Below are 23,467 nucleotides of genomic sequence, written 5' to 3' on the forward strand. Positions count from 1 at the left end.
TTATATTTCACAGGTTTTATTTACCATTGGCTCACAAATGAGAGAACAGTAATAAAAAGGTACACAAGACAAGAAAAATTACAAGGGTTCTTCTCAAATAAATTAGGCTCTGCTCTATAGAACAGTGACTCTACACTGACACCACCAACCAATCCACTGAGTTCTTCCCAACAAAGGCAACTGGTAATACATTTTTAATCCTGGTAAAGATTTCTAAAACAAGTCTTTATTTTTTTTTATTAAACACTCTGAAAAAGGCTTTCTTGGCAACCAATCAGTACATTTATATAATGTTAGTATGCAAATCACTAACCTAATGTCTTTTTAATGCAGAGAGTGTTGTTCAAACAAACTGTGGTCCATTGCAATACGAGGCCATGCCTGTTGGTTTTAGATATAGTAACACTTGTGATCTTTTAGATTCCTCAGATAGGAAAAACTTTTCCCGCATTTGTCACACATGTATAGTTTCTCCCCTGTGTGGATTTGTTGGTGGGCTTTGAGGCTGTTGCCCTGGTTGAAGCTCCTCCCACACAGGTCACAGCTGAAAGGCTTCTCCCCAGTGTGTATCCGCTGGTGTCTGTTCAGATTCCCAGTGTTGCTGAAACATTTCCCGCACGTTTCACAGCTAAACGGTTTCTCCCCAGTGTGGATTGCCATGTGGGTCTTCAGGCTGCTGTGCTGAGTGAACATCCGTCCGCACACGTCACAGGTGAACGGCCTCTCCCCCGTGTGAGTTTTCATGTGAATGTTCAGGTAACTGACCGACTTGAAGCTCTTGTTGCATAGGCCACAGCTATGCGGCTTCTCCATAGTATGGAGCTGCTGGTGCGATTTGAGGTGAGTGAGCGAACTGAGACTGTTCCCGCACACGGAGCAGGTGCAGGGCATCTCCGCCGTGTGGGTCTGAAGATGCGTCCTGAGAGAGTTGACGCAGGCCTGGCCCGTCCCGCACACCACGCAGACGAAGGCGCTCTCCCCGGCGTGGGTCCTCTGGTGCATCTTCAGCGCACTCCGCTGAATGAAACACTTCCCGCAGGTCTCGCAGCTGTACGGCCTCTCGCCCGTGTGGATCCGCTGGTGGCCCTTCAGGGTGTCCGCCTGGTTGAAGCTCTTGCCGCACGTGTCGCAGCGGAAGGGCTTCTCGCCGGTGTGTATCCGCTGGTGGCGGTGCAGGTTTCCCGGGATGCTGAAACTCTTCTTGCAGATCTCGCAGCTGTACGCCCTTTCCCCCGTGTGGACGATCTGATGCATCTTCAGGCCGTGCGCCCGGTTAAAGCTCTTGCCGCACTCGTCGCAGCGGAACGGCCTGACCCCGGCGTGGAGCCTCTGGTGGTTCTTCAGCAGCTGCTTCAGGGTAAAGCCTTTGCCACACTCGTCGCAGGTGTAGGGCCGCTCCCCAGTGTGAAGCAGCTGGTGCGCCTGCAGACTGCGTTTGAAAGAGAAACCCCGTCCGCACTGCGGACAAATGAAAGGTTTCTCTGCCGCGGCATGGATGGCCTGGTGGGCTTTCAGGTGGATCAGTTTGCTGAAGGTTTTCCTGCAGTGCTTGCAGCTGAGGTGGTTATCGTTTTTGGGCCTTCCCCGACGGGCGCCAGAGATCTTCGGCTTCCTCTGACGCTTTGGCCCAGCTGATGCAGGGCTGCCTTTGTCCTTGGGGTTCTCAATGGAGTTCTCTGGGTCACTTAGCTCCCGGGCCTGACTCTCTATAAAGTGACTTGGGTCTGAAGTGCTGTTGTAGAGGTAATCTTCTAATCCTTCTTCTTTGATAATTACTGATTGGATCCTGTCCTCTACATTTAAGTGCTGAAATGCAGACAACAGAGAGCAAGAGATTTAAAATGCTGCTCAGGTAGTTTTTTTAACATACATGTCACACAAAAACATACAATTTTGACACAAATTAAATGTTTCTTCTTGTTTTTACTTCAAATAATAAAATACAAATGGTAAATACCAAAAGTGGTTCAGTAATACTTTCAAGTATTATGGATGACAAGTATTACTTGTCAGTATTATTGAAAACACTTCAGTATACAGACATTTTGGTAGCCTCCATTTTCCTGAGATAGTCCTACCTCGTTAACGCACGAGGGAACCCTCCCTTTCCACAGGTGAAGGATAGGGGACCTTTTCACTTCTGATTCACCAGCACAGAAACCTGAAAAAGATTAGTCAAAATATAAACGTTTGCAATAGAATTCAAACTTATTAGCAGTACACCAAGCTACTCTCTAGAATCTGACTGATGGCTTATCTGAAATAATGCAGACTGACCTGGCTGCGTGCCTTTTAACTGGTGGATGATCTTGACTTCACTGCAGCAGCCACTGTCTGGTGTGTTCTCTTGTCCCCCACTCCCTTCTAAGACAGTCCTCAGTTCTGTCTCAACAGCGTCTAATCTCTTCTTCAAGTCTGCATTATCAGTTTGACTCTGAGATACTTCCAGACGCAGGACAGAGGAGCACTCATTAAATACCTTGCAGATTTTTTCCACAGCCTCCTTGGCCAGTGTCTCCATGAAAGTGGTTAACTGGATCAACTGAATGAAAAAAAGCAACAGCAGGTTAGAGGGCATAGCTACACATGCTCTGAAATTTGGTTTCCATGTGGCCAGACTGAGTTGCCAAATGTCCGGTCAGTTGCTAAACATTTTGTAACCGGAACAGTATAGTTTAGGGCAAGGTCAGACTGCCTCATTGATTTTAGGGTGCAGCCAAACTAGGCAAATTATTTAATCCACATCCTTGACATAATGTCCTAAACATATATATTTTTTTTTTATCAATGGTGTAGGGCAGGGGAACTAAACATTTAGTAACCTAATCAGTCAATCAAGTATAAGGAGAAAGCAAAACCCAGCAGACACATGGCCCTTCATGGAATAGTTTGGAAACCCCTGGTGTAGGGGCTAATTATAACCTCCAGGGGCCCCTTTCAACTAGTCAGCAACTATGCAGCATTCATGCGGGAAGTGGAATTTCACCTGGCATCCTTTCATTCTAGTTTTTAAGAAAAAAATACATAAAAAAAAATCAAAAGGCATTCTTAATTATTCAGAATAATGTTAAGTGGAACATTAATTGTAACATATAATTTACAAATGCGTTCAAAGACAACTTGGTCACCACTGTTTCTTTATGAATTTTGTCAGCAACTCTGAGCATTTTATTGGGATGGTGTTTTCTTTTAATACTATTTGGATGCATCTCACATCTGAACTCGTTATGAAATGTTGTTTAGCTAATGGCCAACAAGAAACCGATTACCTAAAAGTACAGCTAGAATCAAGTTGTAAACAAAGTATTGTGTTCACAAACTACATTAAATCACTTCTAATTATATTTTATTTTTGCATTTAACTGTGAAAAGAAAAAAAACGTTTACTTGAGACCGAATAGAAAAGCTATCAGGAACAAACCGTTCGGCGGAATGAATAGACCCCATGTTTCACGTTCAAAATGGCGTCCCATTATCATGGTATTCATTGGATAGGAACCTAGTACTCTGTAGCCAACAAACGTTGTTTAAACCTACTCTCCGCACGAGAAACACCCTCGTGGGTGTAACTCTCAATCCACGAAAAAGCAAACCAGATGTCAAGAGTATTACAAGTAGTACTGTTGTTGTTTTTTTACTACCTATAGTAGGTAGTTAGTTGGCTAAGTTTGTTAGCTATCTTAATTATGTTAGGTCCATTGATAAATATTATGAACAGTCCTACATCAGCTGGTAGCTAGTCTAGCCAAGATGCAGGGGAAGCTGCAACCTCGGTGCAATTTAACAACATAGCTAATGTTTGCTAAGTAAGCAAGTACAGCGAGATAGTTTACAAAAAGCCTCACTTTACACAATCAGCAGATATGGTTACCTGTTGGTTTTGGGTTTCATTTGCGTTATCTTCTGTTGTTAGCACTTCAGGCCGTAATTTCTGCGAGGTAGAACCTTCGATAACTTTGCCAATTTCTGTAACAGTTGCGCTGATCATTACCTCCAAAATGGACCCAATCTGTCCTTGCAACATTGACATTTTTGTGTGTCAAAATGACAACGCACTTAAAAATCGTGGTTGTTATTGGTCAAGTTGAACTAGATGGCTAGTTAACTTATGTATAACGTAATTAGCTCGCTAGCATTTGAAGTGGTTGTTCCGATGGCCCTGCGAAACAAACTCGAATGGCTTACGACACAAGATCTTCCGGTTCGAAATTCTCTTCCAAAATAAAAGCCGTGGTTACGGACAAACGATGATAGCTAACATGAGACATTTCAACCGAGAAGCACTTAATCTTTAAAAATTTCAGAAATGTTTAAAATCAAATTAACCTAAAAAGTAATCAGTCCTCACCCAGTCTTTTACCAAAGGCACTTTAATTTCGAATGTACAATGTCAATAGATTCGAAGGACTGCTTTCAGAAGTGCAAAATAACTAGTTTGTAAAGAAAAACAATTTTGTTGTTAACAAAGGCACACATCAGTTTTACTGGATTATCAACCCTAAAACAATTAACATACTTTAAATATAACTCCCATTCACTAAGTGATTTAGCAGCCACTCTTAACAAAAGTGATTTAGAGTAGTGAGTGCATGCAGTTCTATCCTGCCTTCTTCCCCCTGAATTACAAGTGCTGTGCTCTACCAACTAGCTCAAGATATAAATGTGATTCATGTGATATATGGTTCAAGACAACTGGGAATTCAGACTGGGACATCAAAGGATATTTAGGTTGGATAAGTTGGGGCTCTAGTTCTGAGTTGTATGAACGCACCAACTATCCTCACAGTGCTACAATGAGTTATTTATTCATGTACTTGGGTTCTTTGACAATTCTAACATATGAAAACCTCTTTCAACATCTGTCATGTGAGTATGTTTTTTCCTCCTTTGTGGACCTGCATGTGAGCTTTAACATTATTAGCTTGGCTGAAGTTTTTGCCACATACCTCACAGCTAAAGGGCCTCTCTCCTGTATGAACACGGATGTGTCTTTTCAAATTGCCGCTGATGCGGAAACTCATTCCACAAGTTTCACATGTGTATGGTTTCTCTCCAGTGTGAATCCTTTGATGCAAGCGAAGACTGTTTGGCAAACTGAAGTTCTTCCCACACTCACTGCAAATGTAAGGCTTCTCTCCTGTGTGAACCTTTTGATGTATGCCAAAAGCAGCCTTCTGGGTAAAGGTTTTCCCGCACGTAGAGCACTCAAATGGCTTCTCACCTGTGTGAAGTAAACGGTGTACTTTAAGTGACCCAATGGAGCTGAGACGCTTCCCGCAAATCTCACAGCTATGTGGTTTTCTGTGGTTGCCTTTCTTTTCTCCATCAATGTGTGTCAACTGGTGGTTTCTTAGAGCATAATTGTAGACAAATGTTCTCCCACATATGTCACACATGAAGGGCTTCAATCCATCATGCACCTGCATGTGTCCTTTGAGGATGCTGGTTTGGTTGAACTCCTTTCCGCACACAGCACACCTGAACGGTTTAGTCCCTGTGTGAATCAAACTGTGCCTTTTGAGGTTGACCTTGTGACCGAAACCTCTTTCGCATACGTCACATTTAAATGCCTTCAGGCCAGTGTGTACCACCTGGTGAGACTGCAAAGCCCGCTCAGTTGTGAAACCCTTTTCACAGTGAGCACATTGGAACGGCTGGTCTAATGAGTGGCTTCTCTCATGTGTCGTGAGGTAACTGGATTGTGAGAAACTCTTCCCACACGTAGCGCAGTTGTATGTTTTTTTGCTTGTGTGAATTTTCTGGTGTGCCATGAGATTGTTTCTCGTCGTGAAACCATGTCCACAAGTCAGACAGTTGAATGGCTTTACCTCTAAATGAACAAACATGTGCGTCTTTAAGGCTCTCTCTACACGGAATGTCTTTCCACAAACTGCACAGCTGAAAGTCCTGCCTTCTGAGTGGCACGTGACATGCTTGTTGAGAGATGCTGAGTATATGAACTTCTTTCCACACTGGCCACAGCTGAAAGGCTTTTCTCCTGTGTGAATACGCTTGTGCTGTTCTAGCAAGCTGCTCAGATGAAAACGTCTCCCACACTGGTCACAGATGAAAGATTTCTTCCTTTTTGGAAAGACGTTCCATGTTCTGAGACCGCCACTCTCGGTATTTTCTGTTCCATCCAGGCAGGACATTGGTTCATTGGCTCCATTGGCCTTTGTTTTGACCTGTGTGCCATTACTGAGTGCACCAGTTTTTTGTTCAAGGTCAACTTCGGTCTCCCTTGATTTTGACTCTGTATTTACTTCCTTAGTACTGCCTGCAGAAGTGAACCTGTCAGTAGCTAAACTCTCTCTGCATGCATTGTCAACATCTGGTGGACCTAGGGACAAATAGCTCAAAACAACAAAAAAAAAGCCATATGAACGTATGGTAAATAGCAAACAGGCATGTAAATACAGTGTGGGATGTCTACTGAGCAGAATCACTTAGATAAGAAAGAGTTTACCTGATGTAGCATTGTTTCCAGAGATCTCCTCACACTTGATGGAACAGCTGCTTGATCCATCCTCCGGCTGACAACAAAGCATACAAACACACACAAATGTAAATATACACACACACACACACACACACACACAAATCCTTCTGTTAGAATGAGTCCCTTATTTGGCTTAGGTAGATTTGTTTGTATACATATATAACCATAATTTAAACCAGCTAAGTCGGTTGAGAACCACATGTCCTTTTTAATGGCCACCTAGATGAAGAGACTTAAATGCAAGACAAGACAATATGCAAAACAGCATAAATACTGTACATATGTACACAAATTAATAGAAACAAACAAAAACAGATAAACATTATAACTGCACCAAATACAGCAGGGCATTTAAAAAACGTTATCTATCCACCTCGCTGTGTTCTTCCACTGATGATGCTGAGGTCTCCCCATATATCATTACACTGGGTGGGGACAAAAAACTGCCTAAAAGAGAGAGAGAGGCATAAATAAAAGTTTAGCCTAACTATTTAAATCCTCTTTTTCTCTTTCATTTGAAACCAGATCAATGTCAACATTACACCATTTTCAGTTGAATGTATTATTGTTTTCTGTCTGCACAGGATGAACGCTTCTTAGATCTCACCTAAGTCCAACGATGTCACCATCAATGTCAGCTTACTCTTCAGGGTCTTGTTTTCATTTTGTAGCATTGCAGTACACTCTGCAAATAACCTGCATAATTTTCGAACCGTTTCCTTGATCAACAAGTGCATGATGGAGACCAGCTGTACCTGATGAAAACGAAAAAAAAACATTGGCTAAGCAGGTGGCAACCCAGTGTCACAGTAACCACATCCCCATATACCACTGTTTGATCTTAGGCTGTCCTCTTTTAGGATTAACTGCATTGCTCGAGTGCAGAACATGTTTTTCACCGTCTTGACAGTGATTTTTCAGTTACTGGCCTAATTTCTGAACAACTATGCTATCTACCAAATTCCCATTTGAGGGATTACAATAACTAGCTGCATCTAGTAAAACTATTTCAAACCCTGGTTTGTGCTGAAGATTTAGTCCTCCTGACCGATCATCAAGTTGGGATGATGTGTCATCTGACACAATATCTGACAGTTAACAGGTAAGTGTACCTTTTAACCCCACTACCATTTTGAATTGAGATCAAAAAGAGAAAATATTTTTGTGATGTTTCGTGTTTCTTGACGTTGTTTGCGATTGAAATGCGTCGTTATCCATTGACACGTGCTCCTAACCTAGTACTACCTATCAATTTTTGTCGCCTTATTTATTTTAAGAAAGCGTTGATTAACTGCCCCTTTGAGGACATTACAGGACACAAATCGAATTCTTGTTGCTTCTACAACGTCTCTTGTACGTGAAGTGCTGACTTCCTTACCCATTTTTTGTTTCAAAATAAAAGTGCAACACAAACGATAGTTTAAAGTTGGGGTCCCTTAATATCACACTAATACGGATATATGGTAATCAAAAACAAACAAAACAATTGTGGGCTTAAGTCAGGAGACTAACACACACACGTAATTGAAATGTGATGTCACTGAAAATATAATTTTTTAAAAAGTTTAAACAGTTATCAATAGTTGTTTCACTATATTCACCTGTTAATTCTACAGTGGTAAAGTTAGTTTGACATTCGATATTTGACAGCCATTCAGATATTCAAAGCGCAATAGCTCGCAAACAATTTAAGCCACAGACCCCGGGTTAGTCTCTTTACGAAAGACAAAAGTACTACTAATTCAATTAAATTGTCTTTCAATTTAACCTGGACTCAGAGGACTGATTCTTCTGAGTATTATAGCAGAGCAGTGGTTTCTAAGCCTCTAATTTCCTAATACAATTTTCTATATACCATTGATCAGATAGTGCTGATCAGGTTTCCCACAAAACATTTAGGCCTTGACATTCTGATCTATCTTGAGTGTCGCTTAAAAGCACTCAGCCTCCATCCCAGCAACTTCCACTAGGAGGCAGCATCATTTATACTACATGAAGTGAAAACTTCCGGAAACAAAAAAAAGCTTTGTGTTTTTATTTGTACATTATATTATAAACTAAAAAGTACGAATTGTATATTTGACTTTGATAAGCCAAAGGGAAATTACAGTAGCCTTAACGGATTTTTTTTAAATGACATCTGCTCCCACTTGGACCAACCGGGTGTCTGTGTTATGTGCCTATTCTGTTTATTCACATCGTGTTATTACAAAGTCTTCAAAACAAGTCAATATCTTTCTGACCGCTGAATAAAGCAGCAAAAGTATTGGTTAATGAATGACCAATAAGCGCAGTGTTGCTATGCTCTTATCACTATTGGTTTGCAGACATGGCTGTCACTTCACGAAGTACCGTGTTGTGTGGTTTTCTGCAATTAGCCCACTTCAAACCGCTTCAAAAACAGGTGACGAGAATTCCGAATCATTGAAGTGAACTGAATTATAACGGTGCGCTATTTTAAATTCAGATCTTTTACGTGTCCAATCGGTTGATATCATTTTCGTGACGGGACCAAATGATTTACGTTAATAGCAGAAGAGTATAAAACAGTTACAAAGTAGCCTCCATCACAATGGAATTAACTTAGAAATACAAAATATATGCTGAGTAGTTGTGTTTAAATGTGAACCAGCCTTGGTGATGTCCTAAGGTCTTAATGAATCTAGCTGAATTGCTTTTAGCAAACATATGTCCACAGATTATTTGAAAATATAATATTCAACTCCTCGCGACGTCTCACGACTGTTTATAGTCATATAGGCCTACTGTCTGTTAATTTCCCTGATCGGTTTGGCTTGTTTACAGTGCGTCATTTCACTAGGAATTGTCGTAGGCGCTATCCTATTCTCACATCATCATTCCTAGATTAAAAGAGCAGCTGTTCTGAAACATGGCCAATTTATCTAAATCCAAGGCTCTGCTTGTTCAACATTTCGGATGTTTCAATTCCGACCGGCAGCATACATTATGCGTGACAATTACGCAAGTGATTCAGTTAAAAGAACCATTTAAATAAGTGATTCACTACACTCATTTCACTAAAAAGATTCATTCGCGCATTGCAAATCAAATCACCAGGCCTACATCAAACTCCGTAGGAGCACCTCGCGCTTAAAAACATTGCGTCTGCAGGACTTGCCAGGGCGGGAGCGGAAATTTGCCTTGGAAGGAATGCAGTAGGATTTAGCTTTTGCATTGCTATATGAGCGGGAAAAAAGGAGGTGCGACTTTTTACGTGATCAACATATTTCTTCTATTCAAAGGTAAATCTATGTAAAGCATAGCGGTTTTATGATTTATGGGTAATATTTAGCTGTTATAATAATCGATGAGTTCAACTCTAATTCTATAATGTTATGTTTTTTCCATATATGGCTGAAAAGGCCATCATAATTGAATTGTCCAGTGCAGTGCTGAATATTGCAAGCTGTTTGTTTATATTGAGGACATGGAGGTCTGCAGTGGAGCTAACGTTACCGTTACTAACGTTACGCGTGGTCTCATCCTGCGCCACTAGCAGCCAGCCGCATGCCTACGCTATGAGCGTCGAGCGCGTGAATATCATCTGGTGAGATGACAATGTCAGTGTCATATCGACATGTGTTCTTATCTGGTATTTTCAAGACCAGACAAGTTTATGTGAAATCAGTGTATACTGCGCTCTGCGTCATGTTGCCAAGGAGCATTTTAGGACATGTTTGGGTTGGAAGTTGCGGTGCCCAGTAGGTACATGACGCGGTGTGCGTCATGTTGTTTATTATTGCTTCTGTGTTGGATGTTAAATCCATAGCCAATTCACCTTGTAGAAGATTTTTATGCTATTTATTGGCAGTCTGACCTAACCCTCCGCTATTAGACAAGTGTCACTTAAAGCAAACATTGATTACACCCACAAATGCATGTGTGACGCTAAATCTTGAGCAATGAGTAAGTACTTGATTACAGTCATACTGTAAATATAAAGGTTTTCACAGATAATGTAATGTAAATGTGTGCAAACAACAGGGCGGTTCACAGGGAGGTGTGTGTGTGTGTGTGTGTGTGTGTTTGTTGGTGTTCGTATGTGTGTCAACTTCCCTACATTGCTATGCTGAGGAAACCCCACCATGTGTGGGGGCGGAAGGTCTGCCCTACAAACAGTGATCAAGGCAGCCACAATCTCTGACCTGATTCATGCAAATAAACGTCCCCAGCAAGAAACACTTGCCACCCTTGACTCGCAGCCAGCAATAACACTCACATACAAAGCCGATTTTACATGAATGAATGCTCGTACACACGACACACACACACACAGACACACACACACCTTTGTGCATGCACAGACACACACACTGAACAATTACCACCGTCTATGTAATTCTGTTCTCAGACACAACAAACAAGGCTCAGACGTCTGGTGTCCCAATGCATCAAACGTAACTAGAAAATAGAAAGACCAGGAGAGACTCCCCATACTGTAAACAGGCATTGGCTTCATTTGCAGAATCTGCCAATCATACCCTATACAGCACCTTGTCTTTACATAAGGTTTCTTCCCTAAAGTTGCCTTTGTTTCTCAACATTCCTCACGGTTGTGTGGACAAATAAGAAACAAAGATGACCAATGCTTTGCTCAGTGAGTTCACCATCATAGAACTCTGTAGTCACTGTGCTCTATAGCCCGGGATGAGGTTGCTCCATGTGCTCTATAGCCCGGGATGAGGTTGCTCCATGTGCTCTATAGCCCGGGATGAGGTTGCTCCATGTGCTCTATAGCCCGGAATGAGGTTGCTCCATGTGCTCTATAGCCCGGAATGAGGTTGCTCCATGTGCTCTATAGCCCGGAATGAGGTTGTTCCATGTGCTCTATAGCCCGGGATGAGGTTGCTCCATGTGCTCTATAGCCCGGGATGGGGTTGTTCCATGTGCTCTATAGCCCGGGATGAGGTTGCTCCATGTGCTCTATAGCCCGGGATGAGGTTGCTCCATGTGCTCTATAGCCCGGGATGAGGTTGCTCCATGTGAGAATGGGCATATTCTCAAATAGTATGGGCCTATGTAGTACTAATGAAACTCTGACTACATAACCGAAGCAAAAATTAACATAGCCTGGCTGATTTATAGTTTGTTCATGTCAAGTAATATGTACAGTGTAGGCACACACACACAATGCTGTCATTAATACCACTTTAATCCACTTGAGTCTTAGAAGTAAAATATTGTGTAATTTGGTGAACTAATCTGCCCACAGCTTATTACTACTACACCAACACTAGCTGTTATATTCATAGTGATCTTAATAAGACTGCTAAATCCAGTTTGGAAAATCATTGGTGATTGTCTATTGTCACTGACTTATATGGCTTGGACATGCATATGTTTTATTTTACTTTCACAGTATAGACTGTGTTATTTTACTTTCACAGTATAGACTGTGTTATTTTACTTTCACAATATAGACTATGTGTTATTTTACTTTCACAGTATAGACTATGTGCTGTATACAGGATTGTATTATTTTTTAGGTATTTCCCGGACATCACATGCTTTTTAAGTGGTAAACAAAAGATGAAAATATGTTTTTTTTTACATCGAGAAGTTATACAGTCTTAATTAAACAAAAGCGTTATATCATAACACTTTTTAAGTCTGTTTTTTATATGCCTTAGTTCAGTGCAATGAGTAGCTGATCTAATGAGTCTGCTGACTGACCAACATGTACATTCGAGTATAAACCGTTGCAAACCATACTTCACTGAACTCTGTATCTACCTGTGTGCTCCGCAATGAGTTATCTCATTGTTTGTATGTATAATGCATTTCCATTAACCGACCACCAACTCCCATCTGCTGCACTATGCTGTATAACCTTTCTAACACATAAATGTCTTGGTGTGTTTCACATTTGATCTGGTTAGAGACTTTAAGTATGTTCAGATGCTCAGTAGGTTTATGTTAATGTATACACACCCCTCAAAGGATGATAGTTTAATTAAGAGAACACCCCATTGATGGACTTTATATTCCAAGTAAGTGGATCTGTGATTTGATGTTTTGCTGTAGCTAATGCATCGTTGTGCTGTCTGTTGCGCCCCAAAACATTGAATGAGAAACTACATAAAGCCTCTCAGTGGAGCTGTGGGGCAGTGTGCTCTGAAGGACAGACAGGGCCCCAAACACTAGGACACATGCTACCCCGTCTGTCACACTCGCTCTTCTCTCGCCCGGTACGCTGGCGGCTATCTCTCTTATCGTCTTTCTGTCTGTTGGAACAAGCCACTGCAAGCAGTAGAGCCTCTCTGGTTACATAAGCAAGGTTGTTGTTGTGATACCAGGAAGGCCTTTGGCTGTTGAGTGATGTGGCCTGTAGCTTCGTGTGGCACTCAGACCTGACCAGTACCAGACAGCGTTGGACAACAGCCTTCAGGGGCGAGCCGGAGATAGGAAAAGATGATCATTGTGAAGGAAAAAACGTTCACTGTATTTTGGAGGCTCAGACAGCATTGTCAGGTCCCATATCGGTTGTCTTTGTAGAATAATATTAGTATTTCACAGTGAGGTAATTTGTGTTTTCTCTTCAGGAAGGCAGTTGGTTTCTTGGAAACAGCTTTTTTTTATGTATCTGGATCAAGGTTTGGCTTTTTAAAAGCTGATATGCGCCTGTGCATGTGCTTCTTGACCTTAGTGATACCTTTGACACCACTGATCACTCTCTTTTGGAGTGATTGAGAACTCATATTAGTCTACCCAGACATGTTCCAACAAGAGGTATCTGTTTCAATTTCAGTTTCAATTAGTTTAAATGTAGATGGTATCTCCTCTTACAAATGAAAGGTACACGTTTGTTTACCTCAAGGGCCTGTTTTGTGACCAATTTTGTTTACCCTATATATGCTGTCTTTTTCTCTGAAAACAATGTATGTTTTCACTGCTATTCAGATGACACACATTTCAATAAAACATGGTGAAGACCCATAGTTGCCTACCCTGGAAGCCAGACATAAGGAAGTGGATGACAGTATGTTTTTTACTTTTAAACTCAGAAAAAGCTGAAATGCTAACTTCATGTTCCAAGAAACAAAGAGATTTGCTGTCAGATCTTGGCAGTCATCTCCAAATAAACTTTCAGGGACCTCTTTGTTACTCTGGACACTGATCTCTGTTTGCCGAACATACAGTTAGGTCTGGAAATATTTGGACACTGACACAATTTTCATAATTTTGTCTCTGTACGCCACCACAATGGATTTGAAATGAAATAACCGAGATGCAATTGAAGTGCAGACTTTCAGCTTTAATTTAAGGGGTTGAACAAAAATATCGAATGAAAGGTTTAGGAAAAGCAAACATTTTCATACACAGCCCCCTTATTTCAGGGGCTCAAATGTAATTGGACAAATTAACACAATCATAAATGAAATCTAATTTTTTTATACTTTGTAGAGAATCCTTTGCAGGCAATGACTGCTTGAAGTCTGGAACACATGGACATCACCAGACGCTTGTTTTTTTCCTTTGTGATTATTTGCCAGGCCTTTACTGCAGTTGTCTTCAGTTGTTGTTTGTTCGTGGGTCTTCTGCCTTAAGTTTTGTCTTCGGCAAGTGAAATGCATGCTTGATTGGGTTGAAATCAGGTGATTGACTCGGCCGTTGCAAAATGTTCCACTTCTTTGCCTTAAAGAAATCCTGTTTTGCTTTCGTACCATTTTTTGGGTCATTGTCCACCTGTACAATGAAGCGCTGTCCAATCAACTTGGCTGAATCTGAGCAGACAATATATCCCTATACACTTCAGAATTCATCCGGCTGCTTCTGTCTTCTGTCACATCATCAATAAAAACGAGTGACGCAGTGCCACTGGAAGCCATGCATGGCCATGCCATCACACTGCCTCCACCGTGATTTACAGATGATGTGAATGCCACACCTGTAATCAACTCCAGACCTTTCACCTTCGTAATTTATGAAGAAATAATGGCCCACACCATGAAGAAATAATTGTCCATTTACTTTTGGTCCCTTGAAAAAGAGAGGGCTGCATATTAAACCACTGTAGTTCCTAAACCCTTCCTCCAATTTGGATGTGAATACCCTCAAATTAAAGCTGAGAGACTGCAATTCATGCACATATTCATTATTTAACTGTAACTTTAACTGTCTAATTATTTCCAGACCTAACTGTATATCAAGAGCAGCTTTTATCTATACCCGGAACACCCCTGTCAAAAAATTATGGTAAAAAGCTAATCCAAAATTTAGTTACTTCAAGATTAGACTGCTATGTCTGCTAGATTCTATCACATTACTGCAGTATTAGCATTTCGACACTGGCTGCCTGTAGGGCTGAATGTTAAGGTTCTCCTGTTAAACATCAATGCATTTCATGGACTTGTTTTTACTTGTTCTTACTGAATTTGACCTGGTGTACATACCTACAGTTTCTAAACAGTTTGAAGCAGGGCTTTCTTATAGAGATTTATGAATGTGTAATGATCTGCTGAATAATATGCGACACACACTCAGTCTCAACATGTATGTCTTTTACTGAAGACTCACCACTTCATTTGGGTCCACCATTAAGTGTAGTCTGGCCCAGGGGTGTGAAGGTGAATGGCAAGGCGCTGGATTGCCAAACCGTCCTGGCTGTCTTTTCATGACAGGCTCCTCTCTGCCAGGATTCCCTCTCTCCAGTGCTATTACAGGAGCTAAGTCTCTTGCTTACTTGAGCTACGCCAAGCGTTCCCTGATGCTCATGCGATGGGAGTGAACTCTGTGGGTCATACTTGACCCTGTCTCAGGTTCGAAAATATGACTGATCATGCAAAAAACAATTTGTATTTAAGGATAGTGATCATATGAAGCCATTTATTATCACATAGTTATTTGGCTCCTTTTTAAATCATAATGACAGAAATCAGACAAATGACCCTGATCAAAAGTTGACATACCCTTGAATGTTTGGCCTTGTTACAGATCCACAAGGTGACACACACACAGGTGAAAATGGCAATTAAAGGTGATTTTCCCACACCTGTGGCAAAAAACAGGGATCCCTTGGTACCAAGCCATGGTCAGGTAGACCAAGAAAGATTTCAGCCAGAACTGCCAGAACAATTGTTGGGGATACAAAGAAAAACCCACAGGTAACCTCAGGAGAAACACAGGCTGCTCTGGAAAAAGACTGGGTGGTTGTTTCAAGGTCGACACTTGAACAAAAGTAAGCTGCATTGTGGAGTTACCAGAAAGAAGCCTTTACTGCGGCAATGCCACAAAAAAGCCTGGTTACAAAATGCCTGACAACACCTTGACACGCCTCACAGCTTCTGGCACACAGTAATTTGGAGACCAAAATTGAGCTTTATGGTTACAACCATAAGCAATATCTTCGGAAAGGGGTCAACAAGGCCTACAGTGGGCAGAATACCATCCCCACAGTGAAGCATGGGGGTGGCTCACTGATGTTTTGGGGGTGTGTGAGCTCTAAAGGTATAGGAATCTTGTGAAAATTGATGGCAAGATGAATGCAGCATGTTATCAGAAAATACTGGCACAAAATTTGCATTCTTCTGCACGAAAGCTGCGCATGGGACACTCTTGGACTTTCTAGCACAACAATCACCCTAAGCACAAAGCCAAGTTGACCCTCCAGTGGTTACAGCAGAAAAAGGTAAACGTTCTGGAGTGGCCATCACAGTCTCCTGACCTTAATATCATCGAGCCACTCTCGGGAGATCTCAAATGTGTGGTTCATGCAAGATGACCAAAGACTCTGCATGACCTGGAGGCATTTTGCCAAGACAAATGGGCAGCTATACCACCTGCAAGAATTCTGGGCCTCATAGACAACTATTACAAAAGACAGCACGTTGTCATTGATGCTAAAGGGGGCAATACACAGTATTAAGAACTAAGGATATGCAGACTTTTGAACAGGTGTCAGTTAATTTTTTTCTTTGTTGCCATGTTTTGTTTTATGATTGTGTCATTCTGTTATGATCTACAGTTGAATGTGAATTCCATAAGAAATAAAAGAGGTGTTTTGCCTGCTCACTCATGTTTTCTTTACAAATAGTACATATATTACCAATTCTCCAAGGGTTTGCCAACTTTGAGCACAGCTATATGTGGTGAAGATTGTAATGTGGCTAACATTCAACTGATATGCCGTCTTTTACTTCATGTGAAATATTAATTACCCTGACAAGCTACTTACATTAATTAGATATATTGTTGATGTTCCATGTCTGCTAGGCTAGGGTGAAAAATCATTACTCATGAAGATGTGATTGAATGCTAATGTGATTTGTTTGGGCAGGCAAGCCAACTGTTTCTAATGCACATGATTCTCAGCCATCATTTCATCTCCCAATTCACTGACCAATGTGGTCTCAGGGAATACATAGACAATTTTACGCAAATCCATGGCACCCGATTTCGTATGATATGTTACGTTATTTTATGTTACATTACAATGTACTACCAAAACGTATAATTCATTATGAATTGGCTAAAACGTTACATGTGTTACGAATGCTTTTAAAACGAATCATATGTTATGAACGCCAGACAAACGTATCACATGTTTTACGAACGGTACGAAAACCTATGATATGTTACAAATGCTGCTAAAACGTATCATAAATTATGAATTTGCACAAAACATCCAAACTGTGTTTTAAACCGGCGAAATTGACAGGCTTCCTACCCACTGCTCCAAACAGGGATGAGGGATTTTGGAGGGACGAGTAATGGCTTTGCCAAGGTCACTACAATATGTAATAAATGCATTTTAATGTCACAGTTAGGTTAAGGTTAGGTTTCACAGCACTGGGGTTAAGGTTAGGTTTCACAGCACTGGGGTTAAGGTTAGGTATCACATCACTGGGGTTAAGGTTAGGTATCACAGCACTGGGGTTAAGGTTAGGATTAATGTTTGGGGTGAGGGTTAGAAAACGAAAAAGGTTTGTTAAGGTTTGGTTAGGTATCACAGCACTGGGGTTAAGGTTAGGGTTAAGGTTAGGTATCACAGCACTAGGGTTAGAGTAAGGGTTAAGGTTTGGGTTATGGTTAGAAAGAATATCACTTGTAACATATTGACCTTGTAACACCACTACTTGTTGCCCATAACAGGAAGTTCCTATTTGGAGAAGCGGGTAGTGCACCCATCTATGGACCTGAATGATGTGGGCTTGAAACACAGCCTTTTTTTCTGTATTATTTAACTTTACTTCTCCTAACGTAATATATCTTACGAATTCGTTTGTCAAAGATTTACGTAAAATAGTCTGTGTATTCCCCCTGAGACAAGGCTGCACTGACATGTACTGAGATAATGTTATGAATGGATCATTTGTACAAAAAAATTATAAAATGAATCAAAAGTGAAATATGGCTTCTGTATATCAACATACTGCGTGCGCGCGTGCATGACTATCAAATATGGTGGATCATTTTTATGATGAACAATTCAAGCCATTTACATTTGTTTTCGAGGTTCCTGACTATATCCATAGGTGTTCCCTCTGTAATATGAGCATGGGTTCTCATGTAAGCTCACGGTTCCTCCATACTATCTGGCATGCTGATATAAACAGCCAGCTCTCGTCTACTTATATGGTGTACCAGAGTATCCCTACCCTCATTGGACAAAATGAGGGAGCCAGATGTCTTGCTTTCTCTTCTGTCTCTGTGTGATATCCCCATGAGACAGAAATAGACCTAGGTAATCAGGCAATCCATTAGTGTTGTTGATTGTCCATCCATTTGTGATGGAACATATTGGTTTCATACACAGTACCTCATTACAGTGTAGTGTAGCTATTTAGCGGCAGGCCATGAACCTGCTAAGTAGATAGACGCATCTGACAAAGGTCAACTTCTTTGCACCCACGGTTTACAGCTGAGTCGGGCACAGTTCAGAAAGATCCCATTACATTGTTTGTCAGTGGGTGTCAGTTGGACTTCAACTTTCATGTTTAGTTCAGAATTTAGTTAACTAGAATGGAATCAATCTCAAATCTATCTTGAGGCAACAAATAACCTGTCTATAGAGATTTTTCAGATTGCTTAGACCTGTGCTAAGCTTATCACAATACTGACCTAAAATGACAGAGTAAGGAAAGGCTTCAGGGTTAACCTCCTGAGACCCTGTGTCCGCTTGTGAGGACACCATGTCATCAAAAATTAAACCCAATGTCATCATACGAAAAAGTACTTCTTGTTCAAGGACAATGCTTAGATATTTTACTTATCAGGTCCTAATTATCCCAAATAGCTAAGAGAAATAAAAAATGCATACATTATCAAAGCTCGGGTCTTACGAGGTTAAAGTACAGTATGTATTTGTGTGTGGATGTGTTTGTGTGTGGATGTTGTGATGGTAATTCTATCGATCGACACTCTTAAAGGAGTTAGAAACAGAGACAAAATTATCTTGGCACAATTAACAGTTTATTAATTATTTGCAAATAAGGGAGACGCGTCAAACGCTTACCAACATAATCGTCCGAGGAGTCTCTGACTCCATACATGCACAATCCGTATTTATTACAGTGAAAAGGGGTGTGGTAAGTTGTTGCCCATCTGTCATGTGTCACAAAGGCTTTACCCAAAGGGTGAGCTGTCTCCCCACCTTATCCTTCCTGCCATAATGTTTACTGTTGTGTTTACCTAAAGGGGCCAACTGATCTTACATTCCTGAGGAACAAAAGACTGACACCCTTCTTTGTCTAGGCAGGAGGACATGGCCCAAATACCTAATAATCCTCTGATATCATACAGACATGTGTGTCACAATCAAAGTAAAACTTTACATACCAACCAATGGAAAGACAGACATTTCTCAAATGTACCTTAGATCAAAATTTCCATAACAATGTGTGTGTGTGTGTGTGTGTGTGTATACGTGTTGTGGATGTGTATGCAGGCAAACTGCTCAGGGGTCACTTCATGTCCTGAACTCAACGTTGACTACAAGTCAGCAGCACACAGTGAAAACAAGGGCATGTCTTAAAGGCTTAAAGCGCTCTGACTTCCCCCACAATCCTCTAAAGGTCTTTCTGTTAACAGTCCAAAGTTCATTTATTTTTAGTCTACTGTCTTATCAGTATAATACAGTTATATTTCACACTATATGTGAGAACTCTGTACCTCAGAAACTATGTTTTCTACATCTTTTGTTTATCACAGGCTATTTACATACGACGCTCCTGTCAGCCCACACTGCTAAGTTATTTTTCTACTGCCTATTGAGGTTAGGTCATGTTTTTCCTGTGCTACTGTACATTGCCTAAAGACATTCGTATACAGTATGCAGCAATGGTAAAAGTGTCTATGGGAGTTTGTCTCAGAAAAACATTAGCTGAAGGTGAAATAGGTCTTAGGGACCAGGCATCAAGTTACAAAAAAAAACCGACCAGGTTAGGACTTCCTGTAATGCCTGTGCCTCACCTGTGCTCACCTCCACAGGTGTGTGCCTCCCGCCCGCCCCCCACCACGGCCCTCACCTGTGTGTTGCGGTGCTTCCCCTGCGAGCCTAGCTGGGCCGGCAGCCCCTTCCTGCACCGCCCCCCCCGCCCCGCCCCGCCCCGCGGTCAGGATGACACGCTCCAAGACGTTCCAGGCCTACCTGCCCAGCTGCCACCGCACCTACAGCTGTATCCACTGCCGAGCGCACCTGGCCAACCACGACGAGCTCATCTCCAAGGTGGACGCTGACCCGTGAACTGCCCGCCACAATGTTTTGTACCCACGATAACAGCGCCTGGCCTAAATAAATTGATTCCTTAGAAGCCCAACGCTAACACAGTGGAGTTTGTTGAGGCAGGAAACTCTTTTTAAACATTATTAATTTCGGTTGGTAATGATAAAATAAACCTAAAATGAAAGTGTTTCTTATTTGGGAACTCATGGTAATCCCTTTCAGTTTTGTTCTTAAGAACATTGCCCTTATTACCGTAATCACAGGTTTGGTGTGCTAAATGAAGTATGTAAGTGAAATGCCACCTTAATAAGATATTCCCAAGAGAGTGAGAGGAGATGTCACTCAATGGCTCCAGGGCTCAGTAGAAAAATATATCTTAACGTGAAATAAATCATGTAGATTTTATGGATTAATTTGGACTTTCAGTACATCGCACTGTTATAACTAGGTCGGTATTGAGTGGTTACTGCAGCTGTCTAAATGTTTTTCTGTCAGACTCCTTTAAACGTGCACCTAATATTACAGCCAATGCTTCAGTTTCAGAATGAAGGAGCCTACTGCACCTTTGTGTTGGTCATCACACTTTCATTTGACTTCTGCAGTTTGTGAGTGCATGTTTGTATTTGTTTGTATTTTGATGTTAGAGTTTCACTCTCCGAAGTGAATGCTATTGTCATATATTACACATTTACTAAATTCTAATACTACATAATATAATATTGAATTATATTTATTCAAATACAAAATGCACATCGAGATGCACAGGTCATTTTGTCACACCCAAATCATGGTGTTGACCTGGCTTGTTTCTATATATCGTTCAAAAGTTGCAAACACCTGCAAATTCTGAATTTGTCCTAGGTCCAACTTTCAGAATTTATTGTATAATACAGTATATTATTATTATTGAGACCTATCGGTTAATTTCTGCAAATGAGTATCTATTCTCAGTCAATGCACCTGGTAAAAAGTTCAGAATAAATAAATCCCCAGTTTGTTGCTTTAAAACTGACTTCTGATGCTCATCTTGTTTAACCTTCATCTCTTCTTCTTCAGTCGTTCCAGGGGAGCCAAGGCCGAGCTTACTTGTTCAATTCAGTGTAAGTATCACTGTATCTGCATGTTGTTACAACACTCACATGGTCTCTCAAGCCCATCAGCACAACCACAGAACAATCAAAATGAAGACGTTTATATGTGAATATGGCCCCGACCTACCTGAGTACGATGTGCCTGAAGGTATTATTCTGTCTCCAAAAAGGCACCTTTTTGATCACATTTAAATATTAATGAATACAACACCAAAAGATGTATAATGGATGCATTGGGTATGAGATAAAGGGTTTATTATTGATTGGAGCAGGTGTTCTGTGAATGCGTCTCCATCTCAGCTTTCATTTTCCACTAATCGACTTGTAGTGAGGGTGATGATGAACATACTGAGTTATCTGCACAGATATAAATAGGGAACTGAATTATGTTACAGAATTTAAATAAGTCTAAAACATTTAATTAATGTTGAACGTCGCATCATAGAACGTTCAGTAGGAATCATGTAAAGATTAATAATCTTACAACACAAATACTATGTCATGAAAATCATCAAGACACAGCTGTCAAGAATCTGAAGGTCAACAAAAGATGTGGTGCTTCAAGGCACTGAACAAAATTATAAACGCAAAACTTTTGTTTTTGCCCCCATTTATCATGAGCTGAACTCAAAGATCTAAGACTTTCTCGATGTACACAAAAGGCATATTTCTCTCAAATATTGTTCACAAATCTGTCTAAATCTGTGTTAGTGAGCACTTCTCCTTTGCTGAGATAATCCATCCACTTCACAGGTGTGGCATAGCAAGATGCTGATAAGACAGCATGATTATATACAGGTGTGCCTTAAAGATCACTCTATAAAGATCACTCTATAAAGATCACTCTATAAAGATCACTCTAAAATGTGCAGTTCCATCACACAGCACAATGCCACAGATGTCGCAGGTTTTGAGGGAGCGTGCAATTGGCATGCTGACTGCAGGAATGTCCACCAGAGCTGTTGCTCGTGAATTTTCATTTATCTACCATAAGCCGTCTCTAAAGGCGTTTCAGAGAATTTGGCAGTACATCCAAACGGCCTCACAACCACAGACCACCTGTGACCACAGCAGCCCAGGACCTCCACATCCAGCATCTTCACCTCCAAGATCGTGTGGGTGAGCAGTTTGCTGATGTCAACGTTGCGGATCGAGTGGCCCATGGTGGCGGTGGGGTTATGGTATGGGCAGGCGTGTGTTATGGACAACGAACACAGGTGCATTTTACAGAGATACCGTGACGAGATCCTGAGGCCCATTGTTGTGCCATTCATCCATGACCATCACCTCATGTTGCAGCATGATAATGCAAGGCCCAATTCCTGGAAGCTGAAAACATCCCAGTTCTTGCATGGCCAGCATACTCACCGGACATGTCACCCATTGAGCATGTTTGGGATGCTCTGGATCGGCGTGATCCAGGTCCTGCTAATATCCAGCAACATCACACAGCCATTGAAGAGGAGTGGACCAACATTCCACAGGCCACAATCAACAACCTGATCAACTCTATGCGAAGGAGATGTGTTGCACTGCGTGAGGCAAATGGTGGTCACACCAGATACTGACTGGTTTTCGGACCCCCTGGACCCCCCCAATACAGTGAAACTGTATATTTTAGAGTGTCATTTTATTGTGGCCAGCCTAAGGCACACCTGTGCAATATTTATGCTGTCTAATCAGCATCTTGATATTCCACACCTGTGAGGTGGATGGATTATCTCGGCAAAGGAGAAGTGCTCAGTAACACACATTTAGACACACCAAGAGAAAGAGTTGAGTGGGAGGACTCTGAACTAGGCTGCCAGGTTGAAAGGTGTCTAAAACAAATGTATTGACTGTTTTTCTTATCGTCATCAACTAATGTTGCACCCTTTTCTGTTATTGACCTCTCCTCTTGACTGTTCTGTTGATGACCTCTCCTCTTGACTATTCTGTTGATGACCCTCCCCTTGACCTCTCTGATGATGACCTTCCTCTTGACTGTTCTGTTGATGACCCTCCTCTTGACTGTTCTTTTGATCACCCTCCCCTTGACTGTTCTGTTGATGACCTTGTTCTTGACTGTTCTGTTGATGACCCTCCTCTTGACTGTTCTGTTAATGACCCTCCTCTTGACTGTTCTGTTAATGACCCATCCTCTCGACTGTTCTGTTGATGACCCTCCTCTTGACTGTTCTGTTGATGACCCTC

At 41.4% G+C, this 23,467-nt stretch overlaps 2 protein-coding genes across 5 annotated transcripts in view; one reads left to right on the top strand and one right to left on the bottom strand.

The window, feature by feature from the left end:
• LOC105012666 (gastrula zinc finger protein XlCGF57.1-like) lies at window positions 1-8,118 on the bottom strand. Of its 4 annotated transcripts, XM_010873676.5 has the most exons (7): window positions 7,612-7,867; window positions 7,107-7,254; window positions 6,873-6,946; window positions 6,467-6,533; window positions 2,278-2,542; window positions 2,079-2,161; window positions 1-1,806 (listed from the first exon to the last, which is right to left on the bottom strand). In XM_010873676.5, the coding sequence occupies exons 3-7, from the start codon at window positions 6,911-6,913 to the stop codon at window positions 391-393; spliced, it is 1,872 nt and encodes a 623-aa protein (XP_010871978.2). In that variant the 5' UTR covers window positions 6,914-6,946; window positions 7,107-7,254; window positions 7,612-7,867; the 3' UTR covers window positions 1-390. The 4 variants fall into 4 exon arrangements, with proteins under 4 accessions (XP_010871978.2, XP_010871972.2, XP_019901695.2 ...); XM_020046136.2 differs by lacking the exons at window positions 1-1,806; window positions 2,079-2,161; window positions 2,278-2,542; window positions 7,612-7,867 and adding exons at window positions 4,355-6,340; window positions 8,101-8,118; XM_020046133.2 differs by lacking the exons at window positions 1-1,806; window positions 2,079-2,161; window positions 2,278-2,542 and adding an exon at window positions 4,355-6,340.
• Window positions 7,522-23,467, top strand: part of LOC105012683 (protein yippee-like 2) — a 23,794-nt gene continuing 7,848 nt past the window's right edge. The window contains exons 1-3 of the mRNA XM_029122048.2: window positions 7,522-7,601; window positions 19,949-20,186; window positions 21,240-21,283. Coding sequence (XP_028977881.2) covers window positions 7,564-7,601; window positions 19,949-20,186; window positions 21,240-21,283 — 320 coding nt within the window. The 5' untranslated portion in view covers window positions 7,522-7,563. The remainder of the gene's footprint in view (window positions 7,602-19,948; window positions 20,187-21,239; window positions 21,284-23,467) is intronic.

This window comes from Esox lucius, chromosome 1, assembly GCF_011004845.1.
Source record: "Esox lucius isolate fEsoLuc1 chromosome 1, fEsoLuc1.pri, whole genome shotgun sequence".
In the NCBI taxonomy this organism is placed as follows: domain Eukaryota; kingdom Metazoa; phylum Chordata; class Actinopteri; order Esociformes; family Esocidae; genus Esox; species Esox lucius.